General features: G+C 41.6%; 1 protein-coding gene across 5 annotated transcripts in view; it reads right to left on the reverse strand.

Annotated features, from left to right (window-relative positions):
• Window positions 1–25,829, reverse strand: part of LOC124554090 (zinc finger protein 708-like) — a 119,869-nt gene that overhangs the window by 54,020 nt on the left and 40,020 nt on the right. For 2 of the 5 annotated variants that reach the window (XM_047128139.1, XM_047128143.1), the window contains exons 3-4: window positions 21,021–21,113; window positions 19,886–19,978 (exon numbers count right to left, since the gene is read on the reverse strand). The exons of 1 other annotated variant lie outside the window; for it this stretch is intronic. In XM_047128139.1, coding sequence (XP_046984095.1) covers window positions 19,886–19,978; window positions 21,021–21,113 — 186 coding nt within the window. The remainder of the gene's footprint in view (window positions 1–19,885; window positions 19,979–21,020; window positions 21,114–25,829) is intronic. 2 more of the 5 variants (XM_047128140.1, XM_047128141.1) reach the window with 2 other exon arrangements.

Genomic DNA, 25,829 nt, shown 5'->3' on the forward strand with positions numbered 1-25,829 from the left:
TGTATGAGCCACATCACAGAATGACAAAGCTGCCTTCTGGCAACCATTAATTCTGCCCCATTTGACCATGGCAAGGAATAGTTTCACATGATTATGCATTTCTATTTCGTATGACATCTCTGCAACAACTGAGTGCTGTGTAACAGTGATCTGTTTGACCATACAAAGGAGGGCAATACAGGACCTATGTGCACACCACCTCTCTGTTATTTAAATCATGTAATATTTCTCTACTGTTCTACAATCCTCTTACCATGGCATGCTGCAGACCATGGCTTCTGAATGTTTTACTCTGTAGAAACAGTAGTGTATTATTTTAACAATATTACTGTATCCATATTCTGGAGCAGCTATAAACGCACTTGAAGATCAAAATGAATAACCCAGTCAACTTCAGAATTATTATGAATTGACGTTATCTATTTTTGGTCTACATTTTGATCATGCCAATTACATTAAGAACAGTGCATGTCCTGCAAAATGTCCTTCAATATAACAATGCCAGTGGTATATTCTAAAGAAACAAAGAGAGCTATACTACTACTGCAACAAGACATTCATTCATTTACACTGCACTTGTGAATTGCAACATAATAATATTTGAAGTAAAGAGACCTCTACCACCAGTTACAGGTCAGAAACCACACACTCAAAATGAATAAAACATAAGAGCACAACCAAAACATTATTTCACAACCCTTTACCCACCCGACAGTGTAGTATTTGTTGCTCAGGCATTACATGGCTCCATTGGGGTGGCGTAACAGACAACTGGTGCATGTACATCTTTAAAAGCTGTCTTTCAGTTGGTTGCAACTGCAAAATATTAGAATTATAGCCCAACACACACACACACACACACACACACACACACACACACACACACACACACACACACACACACAGAGTCTCAAGCAACTGTAGCCACACCGAGCAGCAGCACCAATGCACGATGGGAGTGGTGACTGGGTGTGGGTAAGGAGGAAGCTGGGGTAGTAGGGGGTGGGAGAAATAATATGGAAGGAGTGGCACACAGTGGAGTGCGGCTGGGGAGTGTGCAGGGATGAGGTGGAAAGATGGTAGGGCAGATATGTGCTGTCAGGAGGTAAGACGGTGGGCAGGGGAGAGTTGGCGATGGGGGTACTGGAAAAGATGAGAAGTAAAAAGACTGGGTACAATGGTGGAATGAGGTCTGTGCAGTGCTGGAATGGGAACAGGAAGGCTGGATGGGTGACGACAGTGACTAACAAAGATTGAGGCCAGGAGGGTTACAGGAACGTAGGCAAAGTTCCCACCTGTGCATTTCAGAAAATTCTGGTGTTATTGGGAAGGATCCACATGGCACAGGCTGTGAAGCAGTCATTGAAAGGAAGGATGTCATGTTTGGCTGCATGCTCAGCAACTCGGTGGTCCACTTTCTTCTGTGGCCATTCATATGGACAAATGGCTTGTTGGTTGTCATGCCTACATAGAATGCAGCACAGTGGTTGCGGCTTAGCTTGTACATCACAAGACTGGTTTGTCAGGTAGCCCTGCCTTTGATGGGATAGGTGATGTTTGTGATGGTGGTGGGAGGATGTATGGGACAGGTCTTGCATATAGGTCTATAACAGGGATATGAGACACGAGGTAAGGGGTTGGGAGCAGGAGTCATGTAAGGAAGAATGAGTATATTGTGTAGGCTTGGTGGTTGGTGGAATATCACTGTGGGAGGGATGGGAAGGATAGTGAGCAGAACATTTCTCATTTCTGGGCATGGTGGGAGGTAGACAAAACCCTGGTGGAGGATGTAATTCAGTTGCTCCAGTCCTGGGTGCTAATGAATTCCAGGGGGAATGCTGTTCTGTGACCAGACTGTGGGAGACTGGAAAGATAAGACATGAGAGATTTGTTTTTGTGCAAGGTTGGGGGGATAATTGTGGTCTGTGAAGACTTCAGTAGGACCCTCAGTATATTTTATAGACTGTAAGATGCTATGGGCTATAAGGCTAACTTTCATTTTGGAGCACTTCTTAAAAAGTACAATTTTTACAATTTTTAATATTAGATTGCAAAGTCAGGGTAAAAATATTATTAGTCTATTAAACCAATCTGACCTTAAGGTCCCCGAAAATCAAAATTGAACCACTTCTCCTTCACGACCATTGTCCTCTTCATAAATGACGGTCTTCACTGCCAGCCAGAACGTTACTTATGCTGCACTTTTTGAAAGATTTGACAATGTCTTCTCTTACTCTAGACCATGACTGTCTTTTCCACTGACACACTTGTTTGATTGTAGGTCATTTCAGTGCTCTCTCTTGTGTGAGTCTTTGTTGGGTTTAATCTGTATCATGTCAACCGCATTTGGTAAAAAAAAAACGCCACAGTAGAAGTGAGCTGCAACAACTAGCGGTAATAACTAAGAAAAATACAAAAACTGTGGAACAATTTGCAGATAGGATAATGAAAATTAATGGATGCACCTATGCATTAGGGCAGGATGCTGAAGTCAATGACATTATTTCACAAGAAGCAGAGCAGAGGGTGTTCGATGCTTTTTTAAGAGGGCTGCATGCAGAAATGTCAAAATGTGTGCAGACAGGGTTTCCTATAGATGTGAGAAGACCAATTTGTCGACTGGAATGCAGGGCAAATGGACAGTGTTTTACAGCTAATATAAAACATATCAAGTTTGGAAAAACTGGCCATGTAAGAATGAAGTGTCGCCAGCCTCAGGGTGATGTGAATAAAGTAAGAAGAAGTAATGTTTTAAAAGTAGAGGACCAGGGAGGAACCTATGGTGGTTCCCAGTATGATCAGATGTTGCAAAACTGTATCCAGAAGTTGATGTGATACGAACTGTATGCGATAAGAATAATAGTAGAAAAAATTGGACACAGGGGAGCATGTTCCAGTCTCCAGTAGTGATCTGGTGAAATGTAAGCAATGGGACCCACCACAGCACAGGCTGCACAGAATCGGAATAAAGACGTCACACCATTAGGACAATGAACAGACATCCACCTGGATACAGCTTAATTTAAACAATATTTAGAGATTGTGTCACATGCAATTGACGGCTACAACATGAGTCTGGGATTAGATTTCTTATATCAGTGTTGTGCCATAATCAACTTCTACCTTGATAGGGTGGAACTTGATCGAAAAATGTTTCAGATAGGTTAAGTCATGGTAGAGAGGTGGCAAGGAACGTCTGTTGCAAAAGATGAACCAACTAAACTATGAACAACCATACTAAGACTTGATTCACATAATTACATACCTAAGGGTACTGGGAATTGACTTTAGGTCAGTGCTGAGTCTAGCTTGCTGGTAAGAACTTTGTGTGTGGTGGAACCATTAGAAGAGTATGAAGTATTAGATCAGGTGGGTTGTTTGTTTAACAGGGATACCATACAATACCTGTTTATATATATATATCATTTTAGCATACAGGGCACAGGATTAACAAAGCAGTTGTTAATTGTTCCACCATCACAGCTTATGCCACAAGCCTGTGACACCCAGAACGACATTGTGGAATGTAGCATGGCGTCACCATTCAAATACAAGACACTGCAGCCTGCCCTGAGTCACAAGCAAGCCACCTGCCCACTCTAGATGTTCCCTTCTGTGAAGATGTGTCGGAGGTAGACATATAGCAGGTCTCCGACAATAAAGGACACACTGCCAAAGCCATCTGCACACAGCTTACCTTCGTATTACATGTCCAGTGGATGCTGCAAACTCACATGCCAGTTGCCATGCACTGTTGTGACCTTACAACCAAATAATGGTAATCTCTTTTGAAGTTACATGCAATCCTGCCCTGGACTTTGGGATACAGTTTCAGTCTCTATAAAGTGTTGCCACATCTGAAAAACAGAACGATTCACACTAAGCCATCAGGCCACATCAATTTGCGACTGTTCTGCTTCCTTTCTATGGCACTCCACCGTCTTGTCTGGTAGGCATTTTCTCTCTGTCTTAGTGGACTGTATGTGGCTGTGTACATGGCGGTTGTGGATATGGGGCTACCCAGCAAACACTAATCGTCTCATAGGTGCCCTGAAATCATTGGAATAGTTGCCAGTTGACCAGAACGCCATTTTCCATGCAGAACACGATTGTACGGACATCTGGTTGACAGTTTGTAGGATTGTATTGTGAATTAAACACAGAACAGAAAAGTAGTTGTTTGTTGCTTTAATTTTGGATACAAGTGTAGTTTTGGCATTTTTGCATCCAATCATCAATTTGCACATGTAGTCTTCTACATTTTTGCAGTTCTTTCGTACTAACAAGCCAATAACTAATGGGTCTTTCTGTTGGAGGAGGACCAAAATGCCACTCAGCTGCTATGCTTCCATATTGTTCTCCATATGATGTTACTTTCAATTTACAGCCTGCATTTCCATTAGGAAATTACTAAAGAAAATACTCTTCTGTTACCAATAACACAAATCACTTTCAGTTCAGGTTCACTGGCACTGTAGACTGCACTGACACATCAAAGGCTAGACAGGGTTCTGGTTTTGTGATGGCAGGGCGTGAGGGGGACAGTGTTAGCAAGCTTGTGAAGCCCCAAAACTCATGTTCATTGTATCAGTGCACTACTGCTGCCAGTTGAATACAGTGTTGCCAGATAGAGAGACGTTTTCCACAGCAATATGACCTTTTTTAAGCCTGACAGCAATTTCAAATCAAACACTGGACTTTTATAGTAGTTTTGAGTATAAGATGCACCTGGAATTTGTAGGCAATTTTTCGAAGAAAAAGTGTCATACTCCATAAAATATGATATACTTTTGTTGTCTCAAAAATATAAGGTCAAATGGATGATGTTTCCTTGTGACTGACACTCTTTGGGTCTCAGTGACCTGTCCTTTTTCCTAACCTTCATGTATCTATTCCTAACTGTTTCCAGATGACAAAACTTATAGTTCCAAAAGGTAGGGAAGTTCTTGTACATTTGTGAGCATGTGTTGTCAGTACTTGTAGTTTCCCCTCCTGCAGTGAAGTGAAGGACAGCCATTTTGTGTGACAATTTTGAAGTTTCCAGAATGTAAGCACAAGAGCAAAATATATTTTTCTGAACCTTATCTTTGTTTTTTCATCAGAGTTTATGTGTAGTATCTATTTTCCTGTCTGAGGAGGAACAGTGGAAATAATTTCCCGTGTCTAATTTTTGAAAGCTACAAGTAGAGGTTACAATAATATGAAGACTCTTTGTCTTCACATTACATACCTAACTTACTGATGAGTATGACACTTCCTGTGTGCTGATTTGAACTGCGTAAACCATGTTACAAAATACATTTTGTTTGGCTACAGTGTTAGAGGCATTTTAAGTTTAAATTCATCATGTTTGATGTCAGATATGAAACTAAAAATACTGATTAAGTTCTGACATCCGAAGAAGAATTTAACAGCAAGGATTCTTACTACACAGAAGTTAGATCAGGAAGAAAGTTTACATTTTTTGTTAGTTAACTTTAACCTAAAATTTTTTTTAAAAAAAAACAGTTTAACTTTTTTTAGAACAGATGACAATCTATCAAGCACCTGACAGATGGGATACCAAATTATTTAAAGATCGCAAGACTAAGATGCAAAGAGTTTTGCAAAAACACTACATAGTACTTTCACCTCATGGAGCTTATAAGCAGTTTTAGCAGACACGGAAATGGGGAAAATAAAAAACACTTTCATTCATTACACATTTTGTTGGTTTTGAACACACCTTAACGTATGTGTGAAGGTATCATGCCAACTCTGATTATCTGGTGAATGTACTGAAAAATGACACTGAAAAGAGCATTTTTTCCATGAGATGAGGAGTTCCTGGAACATTTAGTCTACTGTCAAATTCATGTATACTATGAACTCATGCATAAAGCATAGAAACCGTAACTCCACAATAAATGTGGAAGTTGATTGACAAAGAAATAAAATGGAAAAAACTGGATTGATGTTGACAGGCTACAAAAATATGCAGAAGTTAATGGTACCATCGCTGATGTAGTCTCAGAAATTGATAGGCAAATTTTATATTTAATATTTCACTGCTTCATTAAACCTCACAATCTGCTGAATTTGGGATATATGCAAAATGGATCTCCCAAATCTGATGATCTATCGACAGACTTTGTAGATAATGTTTCTCTGATTAATGAAGACAAAAGTCAAAGTGCTCATTCATCACATGAACAAGTACACGCTTCACAGGTTGTGCCTGGATGCCGCAGAAAAATTTTATCCTGCCATCATCATAATGAGATCAACACATGAAACCATTTCTGTTGCTGTGTTCTCATATAAATTATAGCTGATGTAAAGAAGAAAATCTCGTGTGTCAAAAAAATGACGATTAGTTGAGATGGCTGTGCTTCCCTATTTGAAAACAAGTACACACTATCCAGTTTGTGTTCGAAAATATTTGAAGTGGAAATGGACTGTGTTATTCTGTGCTGCATGCATAGTAAAGTTGTGATGGATGCTATTGGTGGTACAATGAGAGGAGTGTGGAACCAGATGAAATACAGAAAACTGTATGCTGGCTGAGCTACAGACTTTTATGAATATGCACAAACTCAGATTCGAGCAGAAAGCATATTTTATGGAACGAGAGAATGGTTTCTGGGCAACTGAGTGATCATAACTTCCATTCAGGTCAAACTTTTTGCTCATATTCAAAATGATCATTATTTACTGCCTTAAGCTATCATAATATTCTTGTCACAACAACCCTGAAGTTTGAAAAAAAAAAAAAAAAGAAACATCTTCTCATAACTGAGGATGCAACCCATCAAAGATGTGCTGGGTATTCAGAAGTGTAACATGATTCTTGCTGCACATGTAAAGACAATTGGAACAGAGGCTGGCAAGGATATGCATGTTGATCTGATATACCCTGGATTGTTTGTCAATGTACATATTTCAAATGAGGAAGATATAAAACAATTTCCATGGAATCTCTGGAAATGGAAAAGCTATGGTAATGTTTTTGAATCCCATTCCCAAGGCTACAATTTATTCACACAACACAAAAGTGGCAGCTCTTTTTGTAAGAATAGAACAAATTTGAACATTAATAAATGACCAATGATTATTCAAAAAAGCAATTTATATTACTTATGTCTTTAGAATTGGGACCTATGACTGCTGCAAGATAAATAAACTATTTTAAATAAGGAAATGAAATATAATGAAAAATTGAGAGAGATGTATGATTTATATATAGTTTTAGTTTTTTAGAGTATCAAGAACTGCGCTACGAATGACGCTATTTGTGCGAGCTGTGTGTACAATCTATGGTGTCCCAAATGCAATTAGTTTTTTACTTTTATCTCCAAGATTTCAGGTTTTAGATACAATTACTGCATGCCTAATGTAACATTCCTTATGTACTTGTATTTAAAGGAAGGGAACAATTCAAATAATTTCCGATTTAAACATGATTTTAAAAAATTCTTTCAGGAGCTATCTTTAATTCCACACAGCCTACAGTGTCAATGCATTATCAATCATTTAGAAAAGGATATGTTACTGTAACAATTAATAAAACTCAACCTTTCATACGTGTGATTGCCCAAGAGGAAACTAGGAATCACTCCTTCCTCTGCTGAATTTTACTTTTGATTCAACTGACCTTTAATGAGTAAGTATACTGTTGAATACCATTAAGATACAATTGTATCTCTATCCACTGCAACTACCATGCCTACTGATCATGAAACAAATTCAAATTATTTCCAACATCAATTGGTGGACTACTGAGTGCCTCAGTCCTTTCTACAATGAACTAAAGAAATTTATTAACTAATTTACAGGTTCTGTCATTTCTTCACTGCATTTGCTTCATACAAAATTACTTTTAAAAGCTATGCTCATTTGTTGATAACCTACAAAATATTTCAATGCATCCTTGGAGTTGTTCATCAAAATTACCTAAACTGATACCTCAGAACAAGAGTAATCAACTTTTATGTTGGATAACTGTCATAACACAACTGACCCACACACTACTACTCAAATATTATGAGAATCAATGGTGCACGAATTATATTAAACTCTCAACAGAGCCACATCCTTTTATGACACAAAATTAAGACTCTTCTGACATTTACTCACATATACCCTCACTTGGGGATCAGAATTGTTTCGAAAGAATGTGAAATTCTTTATAAACTTGACAACCAACAACAATATGATTCATCCTCGAACACTTAGGACACATGCACTGAGTTAATTGTATTGCAAAAGATATGTACAATACCTATCCATGTTTGCAATATCTGTACCCAGACACTGGGCTTAACAGACCAAGTGTAATTTTGAATATTATACATACTGGTTAGACAGAGACGAAAGGAAACTAAGTTTAGCAGCACAATGAAAGGAAGTTATGCATATGTATCTATTTGCAGTAAGTATCAGTTGGTATTTTTCCAGAAGTTTAATACGCACAACAGAAACAAATAAGAGAGACTTTAATAACCAGTGAAATGTTCTCCTTCACTATTTACAGCAGTCTCCCAATGCTGGGGCGACTTTTTCATTCTGTAATTGTAGAAATCATGCTGTTTTAAGGCATAGTACTCGTTGACCAAGGTTCAGAGTGCGTTTTGATCTGGAAATAAAGTTCTTTCAACGTTGCTCAATAAAGAGCAGAAAAGGGGAAAATCTGAGGGTGCAAGTTCAAGTGAAGAGGGGGGGTGTGCAATAGTTCAAACCCCCAACTCCTGTATACTGTTTTTTGTAAGTCTAGCAAATTGTTGGCAGGTGTTATCATGGAGTAGCGACTTCTTGGTCATTGTTCTTGTACTGCATCTGCAAAACATGTTGAGTTATTGACAATAAATGTCAACAGTAATCAGTGGTTACATGTTGAGGAAGCAATTCATAGTAAACCACTTTGTCCCTGTCCCACCAGATGTACAACAATGTTTCTGGCTGCCTCCACTAGTTACCCTCTATTGATCCCTTAGAGATGAACATGTCCACAGTGCCTCAATTCCTCTACTTGGCACTCCACTTTCTAGTGACCACCATCCCACTCAGTATCTCCAGATGACAAAATGACAATGTGTAAACTCAAATACATGTAAACTCAAATAGCAACAATGAACTACAAATAAAAAATAGCTATTGGTAAAAAAACCTCAGCAACTGGAATATCAACATGCAAAACGGAAGTGCTATCAACTTACGCACCAGCCTAATATTTAGAAAAACTGAAAAAATATCAGGCCATGAAAACAATTTCTTAACAGTTGCTGAAAACATTTGAGGAGAAAAAATGACTATTGAAATTAGATCCATCAGACAGTCAGGAAGTGTATACTCAACCAGACATCAGTTTCATCAGGTGAATGGTCAAATCAATCACAAGAATCGTCTGGTGACAGAAGCAGAAATTCTTCTTGTTACGATCGTAACAATCTAATTACTAAAATATTGTGCTGACTTTATAGAATGAGAAATATGCAGTACAAGTGGAGAAAACTTATTGGCATCAAATTAAACTCGTGATATCCCTTTACTTGAGAAACTACATTGTTATGGTGTTAAAAGAATTATACTTACAAGAACTGAATCTTAGCTTAGCAACAAAAAACTGGGTCTTAGTAACAAACGATACCCTGGGAGGAAAACTGAATATAGAATGGGGAAAAATTACATATGATGTCCCACTGGGCTCAGCATTTGACTTATCCTGACCCACATTAATGTAGTGCTAACCCCAATGGAGGAGCCTTCAAAATCTGCTATGTTTGTTGATGACACAAGTACACTAAAAACTGACAAACTCATTCAAACTAGAAACAGCCAGGTGAATAATGAAACATACCTGAAACTGGTTTACAGGAAACAGAACAAAAATTCAACCTTTATACTTACAAAACCACACATCGTGCAATTCCATACAAATCCGAAAGACTCATAGATACAAGGAGATATCAATAACAGACACTGAATGAGGATACATGAGTGAAGTTCTTGGACATTCAGATTGATAATACACTGCTGGCCATTAAAATTCCAACACCAAGAAGAAATGCAGATGATACACAGGTATTCTTTGGACAAACATATTATACTACAACTGACATGTGATTACATTTTCACGCAATTTGGGTGCATAGATCCTGAGAAATCAGTACCCAGAACAACCACCTCTGGCCATAATAACAGCCTTGATACATCTGGGCATTGAGTCAAACAGAGCTTGGATGGCATGTACAGGTACAGCTGCCCATGCAGCTTCAACACAATACCACAATTCATCAAGAGTTGTGACTGGCGTATTGTGACGAGCCAGTTGCTCGGCCACCATGGACCAGACGTTTTCAATTGGTGGGAGATCTGGAGAATGTGCTGCCCAAGGCAGCAGTCGAACATTTTCTGTATCCAGAAAGGCCCCTACAGGACCTGCAACATGCAGTCGTCCATTATCCCGCTGAAATGTAGGGTTTCACAGGGACCCACGGGTCGTAACACATCTGAAATGTAACGTCCACTGTTGAAAGTGCCGTCAATGCGAACAAGAGGTGACCGAGACGTGTAACTAGTGGCACCCCATACCATCACGCTGGGTGATACGACAGTATGGCGATGACGAATACACGCTTCCAATGTGCGTTCACCGCGATGTTGCCAAACACAGATGTGACCATCATGATGCTGTAAACAGAACCTGGATTCATCCGAAAAAATGACGTTTTGTCATTTGTAAACCCAGGTTCGTCATTGAGTACACCATCGCAGGCGCTCCTGTCTGTGATGCAGCATCAAGGGTAACCGCAGCCATGGTCTCTGAGATGACAGTCCATGCTGCTTCAAATGTCATCTAACTGTTTGTCCAAATGGTGGTTGTCTTGCAAACGTTCCCATCTGTTGACTCAGGGATCGAGACGTGGCTGTATGATCCGTTACAGCCATGCAGATAAGATGCCTGTCATCTCGACTGCTAGTGATATGAGGACATTGGGATCCTCCTGAACCCACTGATCCCATATTCTGCTAACAGTCATTGTATCTCGACCAATGCGAGCAGCAATGTCGTGATATGATAAACCGCAATTGCAATAGGCTACAATCCGTTCTTTATCAAAGTTGGAAACGTAATAGTACGCATTTTTCCTCCTTACATGAGGCATCACAACAATGTTTCATCAGGCAACACTCGTCAACTGCTGTTTGTGTATGAGAAATCGGTTGGAAACTTTCCTCATGTCAGCACATTGTAGGTGTCGCCACTGGTGCCAACGTTGTGTTAATGCTCTGAAAAGCTAATAATTTCCATTTCACATCATCTTCTTCCTGTCGGTTAAATTTCACGTCTGTAGCACGTCATCTTTGTGGTGCAGCAATTTTAATGGCCAGTAGCATAAATTAAGCAGACACCAGCATGAGAATAATTTAACCAAAAAGCTAGTATCTCTCTGCCTTGCAATTATAAATGTTCCTCCAGAGTGTCACCTTGCAGGAATGCTTCCTAGCATGCTTCCAATCAGTACTATCCTATACGATAATCTTATAGGGCATAGCAACTATGAACAAATAAGTATGTATCCTATACACACTTCTAGTAGGATTGTGATGTGATGTTAAACAACTGAACACCTTGCATAAACCTCTTCATTGATCTAGGGCATCTTGAACCTGTGTGTCACTAGGGCACACTCTATTGGTTTCTACATTAAATAACATATAAATATTTTATTTATTTCTAGTTGGCTGCCCCAAAAGATAATTCCAAAAACAAGTGAAAATCCAAAAGAAGTCGTCATAATTGCCTTTAGGTGAGTTATGCTGAGTGGATTAGCTGGACAAGTTTACCAATTTCTTGACCCCACTTCAATTTGAAATCCAAGCAGACACCAAGGAATTGTATGCAGTATGTTTCATTTAGTGTATGACCAAATGTGTACTACTTCCAGCAGGTCATTTCTCATTGCTTTAAAACGTATAAAATGAGTCATTGAGGGATAAGAGTTGAACAGATTGCTGCAAAATTAATAAGGGTAATGTGCTGTGCAATACAGGACAGGAAGCTTGTTGGTAGTGATCATTACTTATTATCCAACTCATGTAATGTGATGAACAGGTTAGTGAGATTAACACTGAACTTAATCTGAAGAATAGGGAATTCTTTAACAAACTGAAGAAAGTAGACGATATTAGAAAACACATAAATGGACCAAAAACAGCAGAGACGGAAAATTACTGAAATATAATTTTTCTTCTGGATGGTGTACCACTGCATTGGAACCTTCACAAAAGAGCACTTCTGAACATTAAGCTGCCTGAGGAATTTATCAGCTATGAGGGGCTGCAGGTCTCACAACCTGGTATCTTTTTTAGTTGTGGGAGATTGTAAAAGGCTCCACCTAGTTGTCTCCTCTTCCAACTAGTTTGGATGAACTATGATGCTACATGGGAACAGCAGTGAGTTTCCTAAACTGACATGCTTGCAACTGCTTGGATCAAGTCTATTGCCTGGATGCTTAAAGGCATTGAAAAGAAATTTGATATTTGTGATCAGTAAATGATGAATCTGATCCTAGGCACAGCTGTGAAAGGCACCTGAATGTTGTATGTGCACCCATATAAATCATACACAACGGGAAAATCATACAGTTCCTTTGTAAATAAAGGCTTTGCAGGTATGTAATGAGGCACAAATTTTACTCCAATTCTGTATCTTTATTTATGGCAAAGTTATAGCCTTGTCAAATCTGATGATTTTAAACACCCTGAGGAACTGCTTATGTAGGCATAATTTGTTTTCAGTACAATATAACCTTAATTTGTCTTGATGGGTTGCATTTATTATTGAACGTTTCAGTATTTTTTTCATAAAATTAAGTTTTCTTTCATCACTGTAACCTCTGCTCTGGCTAGAGATGGGGTATGAAGGTTATTAGTTTGTTCATTCTTTGTTTTACACATTGCATTCCATAAATGAAGAAGTGGATGGAAGTGGGGTGAGCCAGGCTGCAAATCTTAAGGCAGAAGCTCCCACAGGAATTTACCTCTGAAGTATACTGACAACCAGCTGTTTGTGACTAGTGCTAATCTACTCACACTATTACTTAATGGAACTGCTAACAGATTATTTTCTATGTATGTATATGTACACTTACTACCATGAAAAATATTACTGTTTCCCCTACTACATTAGTCAGCTACTTATTTTACTTAATATCTCCACATACATAAATACTCCACTATTCACCTAATGCTGCATGGCAAAGGGTCCCCCATAACCCTGTGGGTCATTTCCTTTCCCACTCACCTCACAAACCTTTGTGCTTCCATATCAGTCCTGATTTCTCATACTTTATTTTCATAGTCCGTATGTGCAAAGCATGTTGGAAACAACAGAATCATTTGGCAGTCAGCTTCAAATGGCTGTTCTCTAAATTTTCTCAATAGTGTTACTTGAAAGATTATCACCTGCCCATCAGGGATTCCCATTTGAGTTCCTGAAGCATCTCCACAACACTTGTGGGTTATTTGAACCTACCAGTAACAAATCTAGCAGCCTGTCTCTGGATTGCTTCTCGAATAAACAATTAATACACCTTTACACAGAAATTATATCAGCTGTCTACTTACTGTCGAAGTCAAAACCCATTCAACACAAAAACTAAAGTGAAACTTGCATCCTTGATTCAAAATATTCTATTGAGCACAAGAGTGACTAATAAGTTAGTACTGAACTCTGTTTTAGATACATGATATCTGCTGGAAACTAAATATTCTTGTTCATCCACTCTACAACCAATCAAAACAGCTAAATTATGCCCTAATACTCTACACACACAATACAAAGGAACCCAGCTCACTGAATGAAAAATATACCCATGCTTAATTACGTATTCATTCCATATGCATTCATTCAAATGACTCTGCACGACACTGCACGCTCTCATCTCACCCCATAGCTCACTACTTCTTTGCAATGTCACTGCACTGTATAACACCTTATTCTGAAATTAGCTGTATTCTAATGGAACTGGCTGAAGGTTTTAACACTCCCAGTTATCTGAACATACAACAGTCTGACACTCAACGTGTTCTCTAATTAGACACTGCATAGTCCTTCAGGGTTCCTTCCCAGGACACCTGATCCCAACGCACATTTTTGCCATCCACTTTCCCTTATGATACTTGATGGTTCAAAAAGATGATTCTCCCATCTCAATAATCACATCCCCGAATCTCAATTTTCCGTAACTTCATTAAAGCTGACTAAATTTCACTACATGAGAAAAATCAGCCATCAGCACTCTATTTCCTTAACTGTACCATGCAACGAGTGGATGAAACATACGTAACCAGGATTTCCAATAAAAATTTCTGAGACTACATCTTACATTTCTAAAATCATGTGCCATTACAAACCAACCTTCCCTTTCAGTTTTTCAAGCACTACCACATCAGCCCATCATGACATTTAGCTGATGGAACCTTAATGTAGGACATGGGCTTTCAACTATTAGCACATACATATTGGTCTGCAAGATCACCAAACCTTCACAGAAATTCAAACAACCGATAATTAATGTTTAACAGCATGCAAGTGATAAAAAGCACTGCAATGTCTTGATTCCTACATCTAATCTCATGACTTAATTCACTAGGTAATAGGTCTCTTACTATTATCTTTCTAATACTATCTTCACATATGACAGCAATTACAATCACAAAAATCTTTAAACACAGGCAAATAATAATATTCAATGAATGCATATCAAAATTAAGCCTGACAAACAAATTTCTGATGTAGGAAGCAGTTGGGACAGGTTTTCAGGAAAGATCGACAGTGGGCACTGTAAATGAGATACCTAGGAGTACAGTAACCAAGACTTGCTCAAGATTCTCACGCAATTACCAACTATAATTTCGAGTTACACAATTAATAAACAATCTTGTTGGCCATGTGCCAGTATCAAAATAATCAGCCCTATTTTTCTGCATTATTATTAAGCATTTTATGCTCACGAGACCACAAAAATTTCATGTCACTCCAGCTGACAGCTAAGGTGTTCACTGCACAGCTGTATGTGCTACTCAGGATCACTTATGGTCACACATCCTATTCATAGATTTGCTCAGGTGTCTAGCACTATTTAATCTAAGTTATGCATTTTCAAAGTAACAAGTGCGGTACACATCAGTGATTTCAGTGCCAACAATATGACATGGTTTTCTAGGCCACACAACTAGCCACACACTGTTCTACACACTTGCACCGGGAGCAACACTCCATGAAGGAGACACTATCTCTGCACCTCTGGCCCTGATGCCATGGAGGCATCTTGTACTACATGATCTCTTGCGCTGCATATGAAGGCCAGTATTGCTGTTTATATTTACATGGTAAGTGGTCACCAAATACAATCAAGCTGTTTTGACAACTACAGCTATGCTCTTCAACACCCTACAGTTCATTGTTTTGGCCAAGCTCCTCATTTTCACAAGTGTGGTGTTCTCATTTCTTTAAAACCCTTCTTGTGGAACAACACTACTATTATTTCACTTACCATCCTTACCCCCCCATGAACCATGGACCTTGCCGTTGGTGGGGAGGCTTGCGTGCCTCAGCGATACAGATGGCCGTACCGTAGGTGCAACCACAACGGAGGGTTATCTGTTGAGAGGCCAGACAAACATGTGGTTTCTGAAGAGGGGCTGTGCCCCTGCAACAGCCTTTTCAGTAGTTGCAGGGGCAACAGTCTGGATGATTGACTGATCTGGCCTTGTAACATTAACCAAAACGGCCTTGCTGTGCTGGTACTGTGAACGGCTGAAAGCAAGGTGAAACTACAGCTGTAATTTTTCCCGAGGGCATGCAGCTTTACTGTATGGTTAAATGATGATGGCGTCCTCTTGGGTAAAATATTCCGGAGGTAAAATAGTCCCCCATTTGGATCTCTGGGCGGGGACTACTCAAGAGGACGTCGTTATCAGGAGAAAGAAAACTGGCACTCTACGGATCGGAGCGTGGAATGTCAGAACCCTTAACCGGGCAGTTAGGTTAGAAAATGTAAAAAAGGGAAATGGATAGGTTAAAGTTGGATATAGTGGGAATTAGTGAAGTGCGGTGGCAGGAGGAACAAGACTTTTGGTCAGGTGATTACAGGGTTATAAATACAAAATCAAATAGGGGTAATGCAGGAGTAGGTTTAATAATGAATAAAAAAATAGGAGTGCGGGTTAGCTACTACAAACAGCATAGTGAACGCATTATTGTGGCCAAGATACACACAAAGCCCATGCCTACTGCAGTAGTACAAGTTTATATGCCAACTAGCTCTGCGGATGAAGAAGAAATTGATGAAATGTATGACGAGATAAAAGAAATTATTCAGGTAGTGAAGGGAGACGAAAATTTAATAGTCATGGGTGACTGGAATTCGTCAGTAGGAAAAGGGAGAGAAGGAAACATAGTAGGTGAATATGGATTCGGGGGAAGAAATGAAAGAGGAAGCAGCCTTGTAGAATTCTGCACAGAGCATAACTTAATCATAGCTAACACTTGGTTCAAGAATCATAAAAGAAGGTTGTATACCTAGAAGAATCCTGGAGATACTAAAAGGTATCAGATAGATTATATAATGGTAAGACAGAGATTTAGGAACCAGCTTTTAAATTGTAAGACATTTCCAGGGGCAGATGTGGATTCTGACCACAATCTATTGGTTATGAACTGCAGATTGAAACTGAAGAAACTGCAAAAAGGTGGGAATTTAAGGAGATGGGACCTGGATAAACTGAAAGAACCAGAGGTTGTAGAGAGTCTCAGGGAGAGCATAAGGGAACAATTGACAGGAATGGGGGAAAGAAATACAGTAGAAGAAGAATGGGTAGCTCAGAGGGATCAAGTAGGTAAAAATACAAGGGCATGTAGAAATCCTCAGGTAACACAAGAAATATTAAATTTAATTGATGAAAGGAGAAAATATAAAATTGCAGTGAATGAAGCAGGCAAAAAGGAATACAAACGTCTCAAAAATGAGATTGACAGAAAGTGCAAAATGGCTAAGCAGGACAAATGTAAGGATGTAGAGGCTTGTCTCACTAGGGGTAAGACAGATACTGCCTACAGGAAAATTAAGGAGACCTTTGGAGAGAAGAGATCCACTTCTATGAATATCAAGAGCTCAGATGGCAACCCAGTTCTAGGCAAAGAAGGGAAGGCAGAAAGGTGGAAGGAGTATATAGAGGGTTTATATACAAGGGCGATGTACTTGAGGACAATATTATTGAAATGGAAGAGGATGTAGATAAAGACGAAATGGGAGATAAGATACTGTGTGAAGAGTTTGACAGAGCACTGAAAGACCTGAGTCGAAACAAGGCCCCGGGAGTAGACAACATTCCATTAGAACTACTGATGGCCTTGGGATAGCCAGTCATGACAAACCTCTACCATCTGGTGAGCAAGATGTATGAGACACGCGAAATACCCACAGACTTCAAGAAGAATATAATAATTCCAATCCCAAAGAAAGCAGGTGTTGATAGATGTAAAAATTACCGAACTATCAGTTTAATAAGTCACAGCTGCAACATAGTAACGCGAATTCTTTGTAGACGAATGGAAAAACTGGTAGAAGCGGACCTCGGGGAAGATCAGTTTGGATTCCGTAAAAATGTTGGAACACGTGAGGCAATACTAACCTTACGACTTATCTTAGAAGAAAGATTAAGAAAAGGCAAACCTACGTTTCTAGCACTTCTAGACTTAGAGAAAGCTTTTGACAATGTTAACTGGAATACTCTGTTTCAAATTCTGAAGGTGGCAGGGGTAAAATACAGGGAGCGAAAGGCTATTTACAATTTGTACAGAAACCAGATGGCAGTTATAAGAGTCGAGGGGTATGAAAGGGAAGCAGTGGTTGGGAAGGGAGTGAGACAGGGTTGTAGCCTATCCCCGATGTTATTCCATCTGTATATTGAGCAAGCAGTAAAGGAAACAAAAGAAAAATTTGGAGTAGGTATTAAAATTCATGGAGAAGAAGTAAAAACTTTGAGGTTTGCCGATGACATTGTAATTCTGTCAGAGACAGCAAAGGACTTGGAAGAGCAGGTGACCGGAATGGACAGTGTCTTGAAAGGAGAATATAAGATGAACATCAACAAAAGCAAAACGAGGATAATGGAATGTAGTCAAATTAAATCGGCTGATGCTCAGGGAATTAGATTAGGAAATGAGACACTTAAAGTAGTAAAGGAGTTTTGCTATTTAGGGAGTAAAATAACTGATGATGGTCGAAGTAGAGAGGATATAAAATGTAGACTGGCAATGGCAAGGAAAGCGTTTCTGAAGAAGAGAAATTTGTTAACATCGAGTATAGATTTAAGTGTCAGGAAGCCGTTTCTGAAAGTATTTGTATGGAGTGTAGCCATGTATGGAAGTGAAACATGGACGATAACTAGTTTGGACAAGAAGAGAATTGAAGCTTTCGAAATGTGGTGCTACAGAAGAATGCTAAAGATAAGGTGGGTAGATCATGTAACTAATGAGAAGGTATTGAATAGGATTGGAAAGAAGAGAAGTTTGTGGCACAACTTGACTAGAAGAAGGGATCAGTTGGTAGGACATGTTCTGAGGCATCAAGGGATCACAAATTTAGCACTGGAGGGCAGCGTGGACGGTAAAAATCGTAGAGGGAGACCAAGAGATGAATACACTAAGCAGATTCAGAAGGATGTAGGTTGCAGTAGGTACTGGGAGATGAAGAAGCTAGCGCAGGATAGAGTGGTATGGAGAGCTGCATCAAACCAGTCTCAGGATTGAAGACCACAACAACAACCATCCTGTCTACTTGTAATGCCAATGCATCCCTTTAATTTGTTTAAAATGGCATAATGTGAGTCTGTGTGACATTAAGTCTTTGCCTGTTAGCTGTGAATCAGCTATACTCCTTTACATTCTGCCAGAACTGCCCCCAGTATGATAGTTTGGTTCCTTGATCTGTGTGCTTGTATTATCACCAAACATTTCAGTGCCTGAAGAATCCTTTATAACTACAGCAAGTTTGTTTATGAACAATGAGATCGAAAGAGCCAGTAACTAACCTTCTGCAACTGTGCGTTGAATGTTCCCCCCCCCCCCCCTTTCTCTAATTTTAAACCCTGTGACATTTTTATCAATGTTAACATCGCTTTCCCTTAGCAGCGTCATAAAGTGTATTCAAAAAATTAATCTTTCTTTTTTAGATCATCCAGGACTCAAATGTTGAGGTCATACATGGCTTCATCTGTGAACAATCATTCACCAAAAGCCATACAGAGTTTTTCTATAGTTGAAAAATATATAGCTAATACAACAGGTACCACACAAGCTGCCACAATATGTACAGGTTGTGGAAAAAGTATCAGGGCTGATTTACAACACACAAATTTTATCTCTTTTTTTCCAAAACCCAAAAAATTTTTATGACAAACTGAAGAATAACTATGATTCACAAAAAAGGTAAGACCAGCCACTGTTCTTTTGAATTGTATTGATCAGGATTTATTGAAAGGAGGAATGTTTCTCAAGTGACCTATGCTATTAGAACTTCCACTTCATCTAAATGTGAATTTTGTGTCCATCACACACAGCCATTATAAAATATAGTTGACATCAACAAGGGCTACAGAAAACAGGATTATACCAACCACCAGTCCCCATCCACTTCTATTTACAACAGTCAGCATGTAAAAGGATGTGGAAGTTAAGTGGACGAGAACAAAAATACTCTAGAAATGTGAACAGCAACAAGTTCCAGGAAACTGACACACTGTGCCAATTCCACTGCAATGAATCCTTTATTCTACACTATTAACAGACGACTTTTTACTTGACTACATGCAATACATCAGAGATGTGAATACTTACAATATTCTCAGTTACATTCATTTCCAAATTTAGTTCAGGATCCTCCTTGATAAAATCAGTGGGCCATGATATTCCCAATGGATCTTTAACAGACTGAAAGAAGAAAACAATCTGTGAATTATAGCTGCTTATTAACTTCTGTATGTATGACACAGGTCTCAATATTCCTTTCTTATGAATATCATCCAACTTTGCACAGATTCCTATCACTTGGGACGAGAGTCAGAATGCATCCAAATCAGTTCTAACATCTCTGATTATGCTAACAGCCATTGAGTAATATTTATATTGATATGCTTTCACTTCCTATTCCTGTCACATAATCCACTCTGATTTCAGAGGCACCATGGCCTGCTCTATCGGGTCGTCGTACTCCCATATACAAACTGGATACACGTGTGTGGCAACATTTCAAAATTACACTCAGATAATATAGAGATGCAAATAATCTTCCAGCAGTAAACCCATAAACAAGAGGACATTTTGGCCATTAATCAAATGAATATGGCATTCCACACATTATCGTCAAAATTGACCAAAGTTAATGCTATTTACACAGTTTCTTGCTCTGTCAACATGTATTTTCAGTGCCTGCTCTTTAGGAAACAATGCAAACTTAGGTCATGTGTACGGGAGGAAAATCATAAGGAATTACATACAGCCAATGCAGGATTTCAGTAATGATGTAAATATTACAGTGAACAGTAACTGGCAACTCTAAAATATACACTCACAACATATCATAAGTGCCAAATCCTCTGTTGCGACACTGTGACACAAAGGCACATAACAAGATTAACAATTACTTCCAAGAGGAAGCCTTCATTGCTCCGTTAATACCAAATATGTACTTAAGGCATTCATTAAATAGAACCATAATAAAAAATTAATAAAACGGTAATGGTTCATAATGATATGCTTGTTACAAGTTCTGTTAAAATACTATTGGTAATAGCCAACAAATAACATATCTAACTAGAGTCAACTGACAGTCCACAAAAGTTCTTGAAAACAGCTGGTATCATAGGTTACAAATGTTGAACATCCATGGTAATTTAGCTTGAATGCCCCATAATTGTGTCATGACAGTCTTACTACACTTCCTCCACAATACAGTGCTTGTGTGAAAACTTACATTATGCTCAGATCCATCAGCATGTTGTTTCAGTTCTGGATCTTGCTTTACTGAAACACTAGTGCCTTCAGTCTTTAATTGGTCTTCAAGAAACTGGAAAAAGCAAAATAAAAAAAGTTACACACACACACACACACACACACACACACACACACACACACACACACACACGAGAGAGAGAGAGAGAGAGAGAGAGAGAGAGAGAGAGAGAGAGAGAGAGAGATCGATCTTGCGTAAAAGCAATTACTCACACATATTCATCAATTGGAACCAGGCAGCGAGAAAATGTGGTGCTACAATTCAGATATTTGAAACCAAAGCATTGGTTATTCTTGAAGGCAGGTACAACAGTAAGCTTTTTTTTTTTTTGGTGGGGTTTAAGGGCGCTCAACTACTGAGGTCACAGTTGTTAGAGCACATGGAATCTAGTAAAACTCAAGGGGAGGGGGGACACCTGAAAGTCCTGACAAACATGCAGATAAAATGCATAAAAAAGTTAGATGTCTTTGGACAAGCCAGACAAAGTTATAAAACGCAGAACACGAGCAGCTGCTCGAGCGTCATCAGCTAAAATATCCGGTAAAGTAGATGGCAGGGACAAGACAACACGAGATTGACTAAAGCGGGGACACGACAATAAAACATGGCGCACTGTTAATGCTTGACCACAAGGGCACTGCGGGGCCGGGTCACCGGAGAGCAGGTAGCGGTGGCTAAACCGGCAATGCCCAATCCGCAACCTGGTCAGAAGGACCTCTTCTTGCCGAGATGGTCGGGAGGAGGATGTCCAAGCAGTTGGGAGCGGCTTTACTGCCCGGAGCTTGTTTCCTTGGAGGGATGACCAAGCATCCCACCACAACGACACAAGCCTCTTACAAACAACCCCACGAACGTCAGATGACGGGACACAATGGGAGGCTGGCCGAGGCAGGACGACTGCAGCCTTGGCTGCAGCATCTGCAGCCTCATTCCCAGCCACTCCTACATGTCCGGGAACCCACAGAAAGCTGACAGGAGAACCATTATCAGCGAAAGAATGGAGGGACTGCTGGATCTGTTGCACCAAGGGATGGACCAGATAGGGAGCTCGAAGGCTCCGAAAAGCACTGAGGGAATCAGAGCAGAGTACATTCGATGAATGGCGGTGGCGGCGGGCATACTGAACGGCCTGATGGAGAGCAAAAAGCTCGGCCGTAAAGCTGGAACATTGGTCGAGGATCCGGTATTTAAAGGTGACGGCCCCGACGACAAAGGCACAGCCGACACCATCGTCAGTTTTGGAGGCATCGATGTATATAAAGGTGTGACCGGCAAGTCGAGCACGAAGTTCGACAAACCGTGAACAATACACTACAGCCGGAGTACCCTCCTTCGGGAGTGAGCTGAGGTCGAGATAAATATGAACCGGAGCCTGGAGCCAAGGTGGTGTCGGTCTCTCATCCTCTCTGAAGGAGGTAGGGAGGGCAAAATCCAATTGTCGAAGCAGGCGACAGAAGCGGACTCCAGGGGGCAGCAGGGCAGAAACATACAACCCGTACTGACGGTCGAGAGAATCGGCGAAGAAGGACTGATAAGAGGGGTGGTCGGGCATTGACAACAGCCGGCAGGCATACCGACACAGCAGTACGTCACGCCGGTAGGTCAATAGTAATTCGGCAACTTCAGCATAAAGACTCTCGACGGGACTAGTGTAGAAGGCTCCGGTCGCAAGACGTAACCCCCGATGGTGGATGGAGTTGAGACGGCGTAAGAGGGATGGCCGAGCAGACGAGTAGACGAAGCTTCCATAATCCAGCTTCGATCGGACTATGGACCGATACAAGCGAAGCAGGACAGTGCGATCTGCTCCCAAGATGAACCACTAAGAACTCTGAGGACATTAAGAGAACGTGTACAACGGGCCGCCAAATAAGAGACATGCGGAGACCAACAAAGTTTCCTGTCCAATGTGAGCCCTAGAAGCTTAGTTGTTTCCATGAATGGGAGAACAATGGGGCCGAGATGTAAGGATGGCAGAAGGAACGCTTTATATCGCCAAAAGTTGATACAAACCGTCTTCTCTTCAGACAACCGGAAGCCATTTGCCACGCTCCACGAGTATAGGCTGTCTAGACAACGCTGAAGGCAGCGCTCCAGGAGGCATGTTCTCTGGGCACTGCAGTAGATCGCAAAGTCATCAACAAAGAGAGAGCCTGAGACATTGGGTGGAATGCAATCCATAATTGGATTGATCGCGATGACAAAAAGGGCTACGCTCAAGACGGAGCCCTGAGGCACTCCGTTCTCCTGGAGGAAGACGTCGGACAATACGGAACCCACATGTACCCTAAACTTTCGATCCGTTAAAAAGGAATCAATAAAAAGGGGCAGGCGACCGCGTAGGCCCCACCTGTGCATAGTGCGGAGTATACCTCCTCTCCAACAGGTATCATAAGCCTTCTCCAAATCGAAGAACACGGCTACCGTTTGGCGCCTTCACAAAAAATTGTTCATGATGAATGTCGACAAGGTCACAAGCTGGGCAACAGTGGAGCGGCGGCGATGAAAGCAGCATTGGACATTGGTAATTAGCTGTCGAGATTCATGAATCCAGACTAACTGAGCATTAACCATGCGCTCCAACACCTTACAGACACAGCTTGTAAGAGAAATGGGGCGGTAACTAGAGGGAAGGTGTCTATCCTTCCCGGGTTTGGGTATAGGAACAACGACGGCGTCACGCCAATGCATGGGGACCTGACCTTCGGTCCAGATGCGATTGTAGGTATGAAGAAGGAAGCTTTTGCCCGCCGGAGAAAGGTGTGCCAGCATCTGAACGTGAATGGCATCTGGCTCCGGAGCAGTGGACCGGGACAGTGTAAGCGCACGTTCGAGTTCCCGCATAGTGAAGGGGGCATTATAAGTTTCCAGACTCAGCGAGCGGAAGGAAGGTCGCCGAGCCTCTTCTGCCTCTTTCCTGGGAAGGAAGGCAGGGTGGTAATGGGCGGAGCTCGAAACCTCCGCGAAAAAGCGGCCAAAGGCGTTGGAGACAGCCACAGGATCAACAAGGACCTCATTACCTGAGGTCAGGCCAGGTACCGAGGAGTGGGCCTTAATGCCTGACAGCCGGCGCAGGCCACCCCAAACGACAGAAGAGGGAGTAAAACTGTTAAAGGAGCTGGTGAAAGAGGCTCAACAAGCTTTTTTGCTGTCTTTGATGACTCTACGGCATTGCGCTTGGAGTCGTTTGTATCCAATACAATTCGCCAACGTAGGATGGCGGCGAAAGGCGCGTAAAGCACGTCGTCGAGCACGGATAGCGTCCCTACAAGCCTCATTTCACCAGGGGACGGAAACGCGACGTGAAGAGGTAGTATGAGGAATGGAACATACGGCAGCATTGACGATAACAGCCGTGAGGTATTCGACCTGACTGTCACAACTGAGAAAATCGTGGTCCGGAAAGGTCGCCAGGGAGGAGTAAAGTCCCCAGTCAGCTTTCGGTATGTTTCAGCTCGAAGGACGTGGGGATGGGGTGTGGTGCAGGAGATGAACGACACAGGGGAAGGGGTCGCTCGAATAGGTGTCAGAAAGGACATACCACTCGAACCGACGGGCAAGAATGGTACAACAGATCGAAAGGTCCAAGTGGGAGTAGGTATGAGTAGAAACCGAGAGGAAAGTCGGGGCGCCAGTATTGAGGCAGACAAGATTGAGATGGTTGAAGACATCCGCCAAGAGTGAGCCTCTTTGACAGGATGCAGGAGAGCCCCAAAGGGGATGATGGGCATTGAAGTCGCCAAACAATAAAAACGGCGGAGGAAGCTGAACAATCAGGTGCATCATATCAGCCCGACTAACTGCTGATGACGATGGAGTGTAGATGGTACAAACTGAAAAAGTAAAAGCAGAAAGAGTAATACGGACAGCTATTGCTTGGAGTGGGGCGGTCAATTGGATGAGATGGTAATAGACATCGTCCCGAATGAGCAACACGTCCCCACCATGAGATGGGATACCGTCCACAGGGGTGAGGTCATACCGCTCCGAGGTATAGTGGGTAAAGGCAATACGGTCAGTTGGGCGCAACTTGGTTTCCTGGAGACCAAGGACGAGCGGACAGTGCAGGCGGAGGAGCAGTTGTAATTCCTCCCGATTAGATCGAATAACTCTTATGTTCCAATGTAACAAGGCCATCGCTAGTCAAAAAAGAGGGGGAACGGGACGGGGGGAGAGCTGGTCACCTCGACGGCCGCGGAGTGCCAGGTTTCAAGGGAACAACGCTACAACCGGCAGGAGGTGGATCCTGCTCCATCGAGTCGTCGCCAGCTGCGGCCGCTGTCCCGGGTTGTGTAGGAGGGGCAGCATCATTTGCCGACGAGAGGCCAGCTGAGCGCCTGGCAGCAGAGCGTCCCGGCGAAACTGAGGACGGCTGGGAGCAGCGACTCACGGATGGAGCGTCAGACAAAAAGCGCCGGGGTGGAAAGGGGGATAGAGACTACTTCTTGGAGGCCTTCTTGGAAGTCCGAGGAGGCACAGGGATGGTGGGCTGGACCCGAAGGTCTCCACGCGCGGGGTCCGTTTTGGAACGCCGGACCTCAGAAGCTGGGGTCCGGAACGTTTCCTCAATGGACGCCTGAGAAGAGGATCGCTTCTCAGGCGGTGGGGGGGGGGGGGGGAGGAGGAGGAGGAGGAAGGGTGGCCCCTGGGGCAGAGGGGGCGGGGGCCACGGGGGAGGAGGATTTGGAAGGGAGGGATTTGGGAGGTGGAGGCATAGACCCCGGCTGGGGGGAGGAGGTGGAGGGGGGACAGGATAGGGGTGAGGATACT

Source organism: Schistocerca americana, chromosome 11 (assembly GCF_021461395.2).
Source record: "Schistocerca americana isolate TAMUIC-IGC-003095 chromosome 11, iqSchAmer2.1, whole genome shotgun sequence".
Classification (NCBI taxonomy): Eukaryota; Metazoa; Arthropoda; class Insecta; order Orthoptera; family Acrididae; genus Schistocerca; species Schistocerca americana.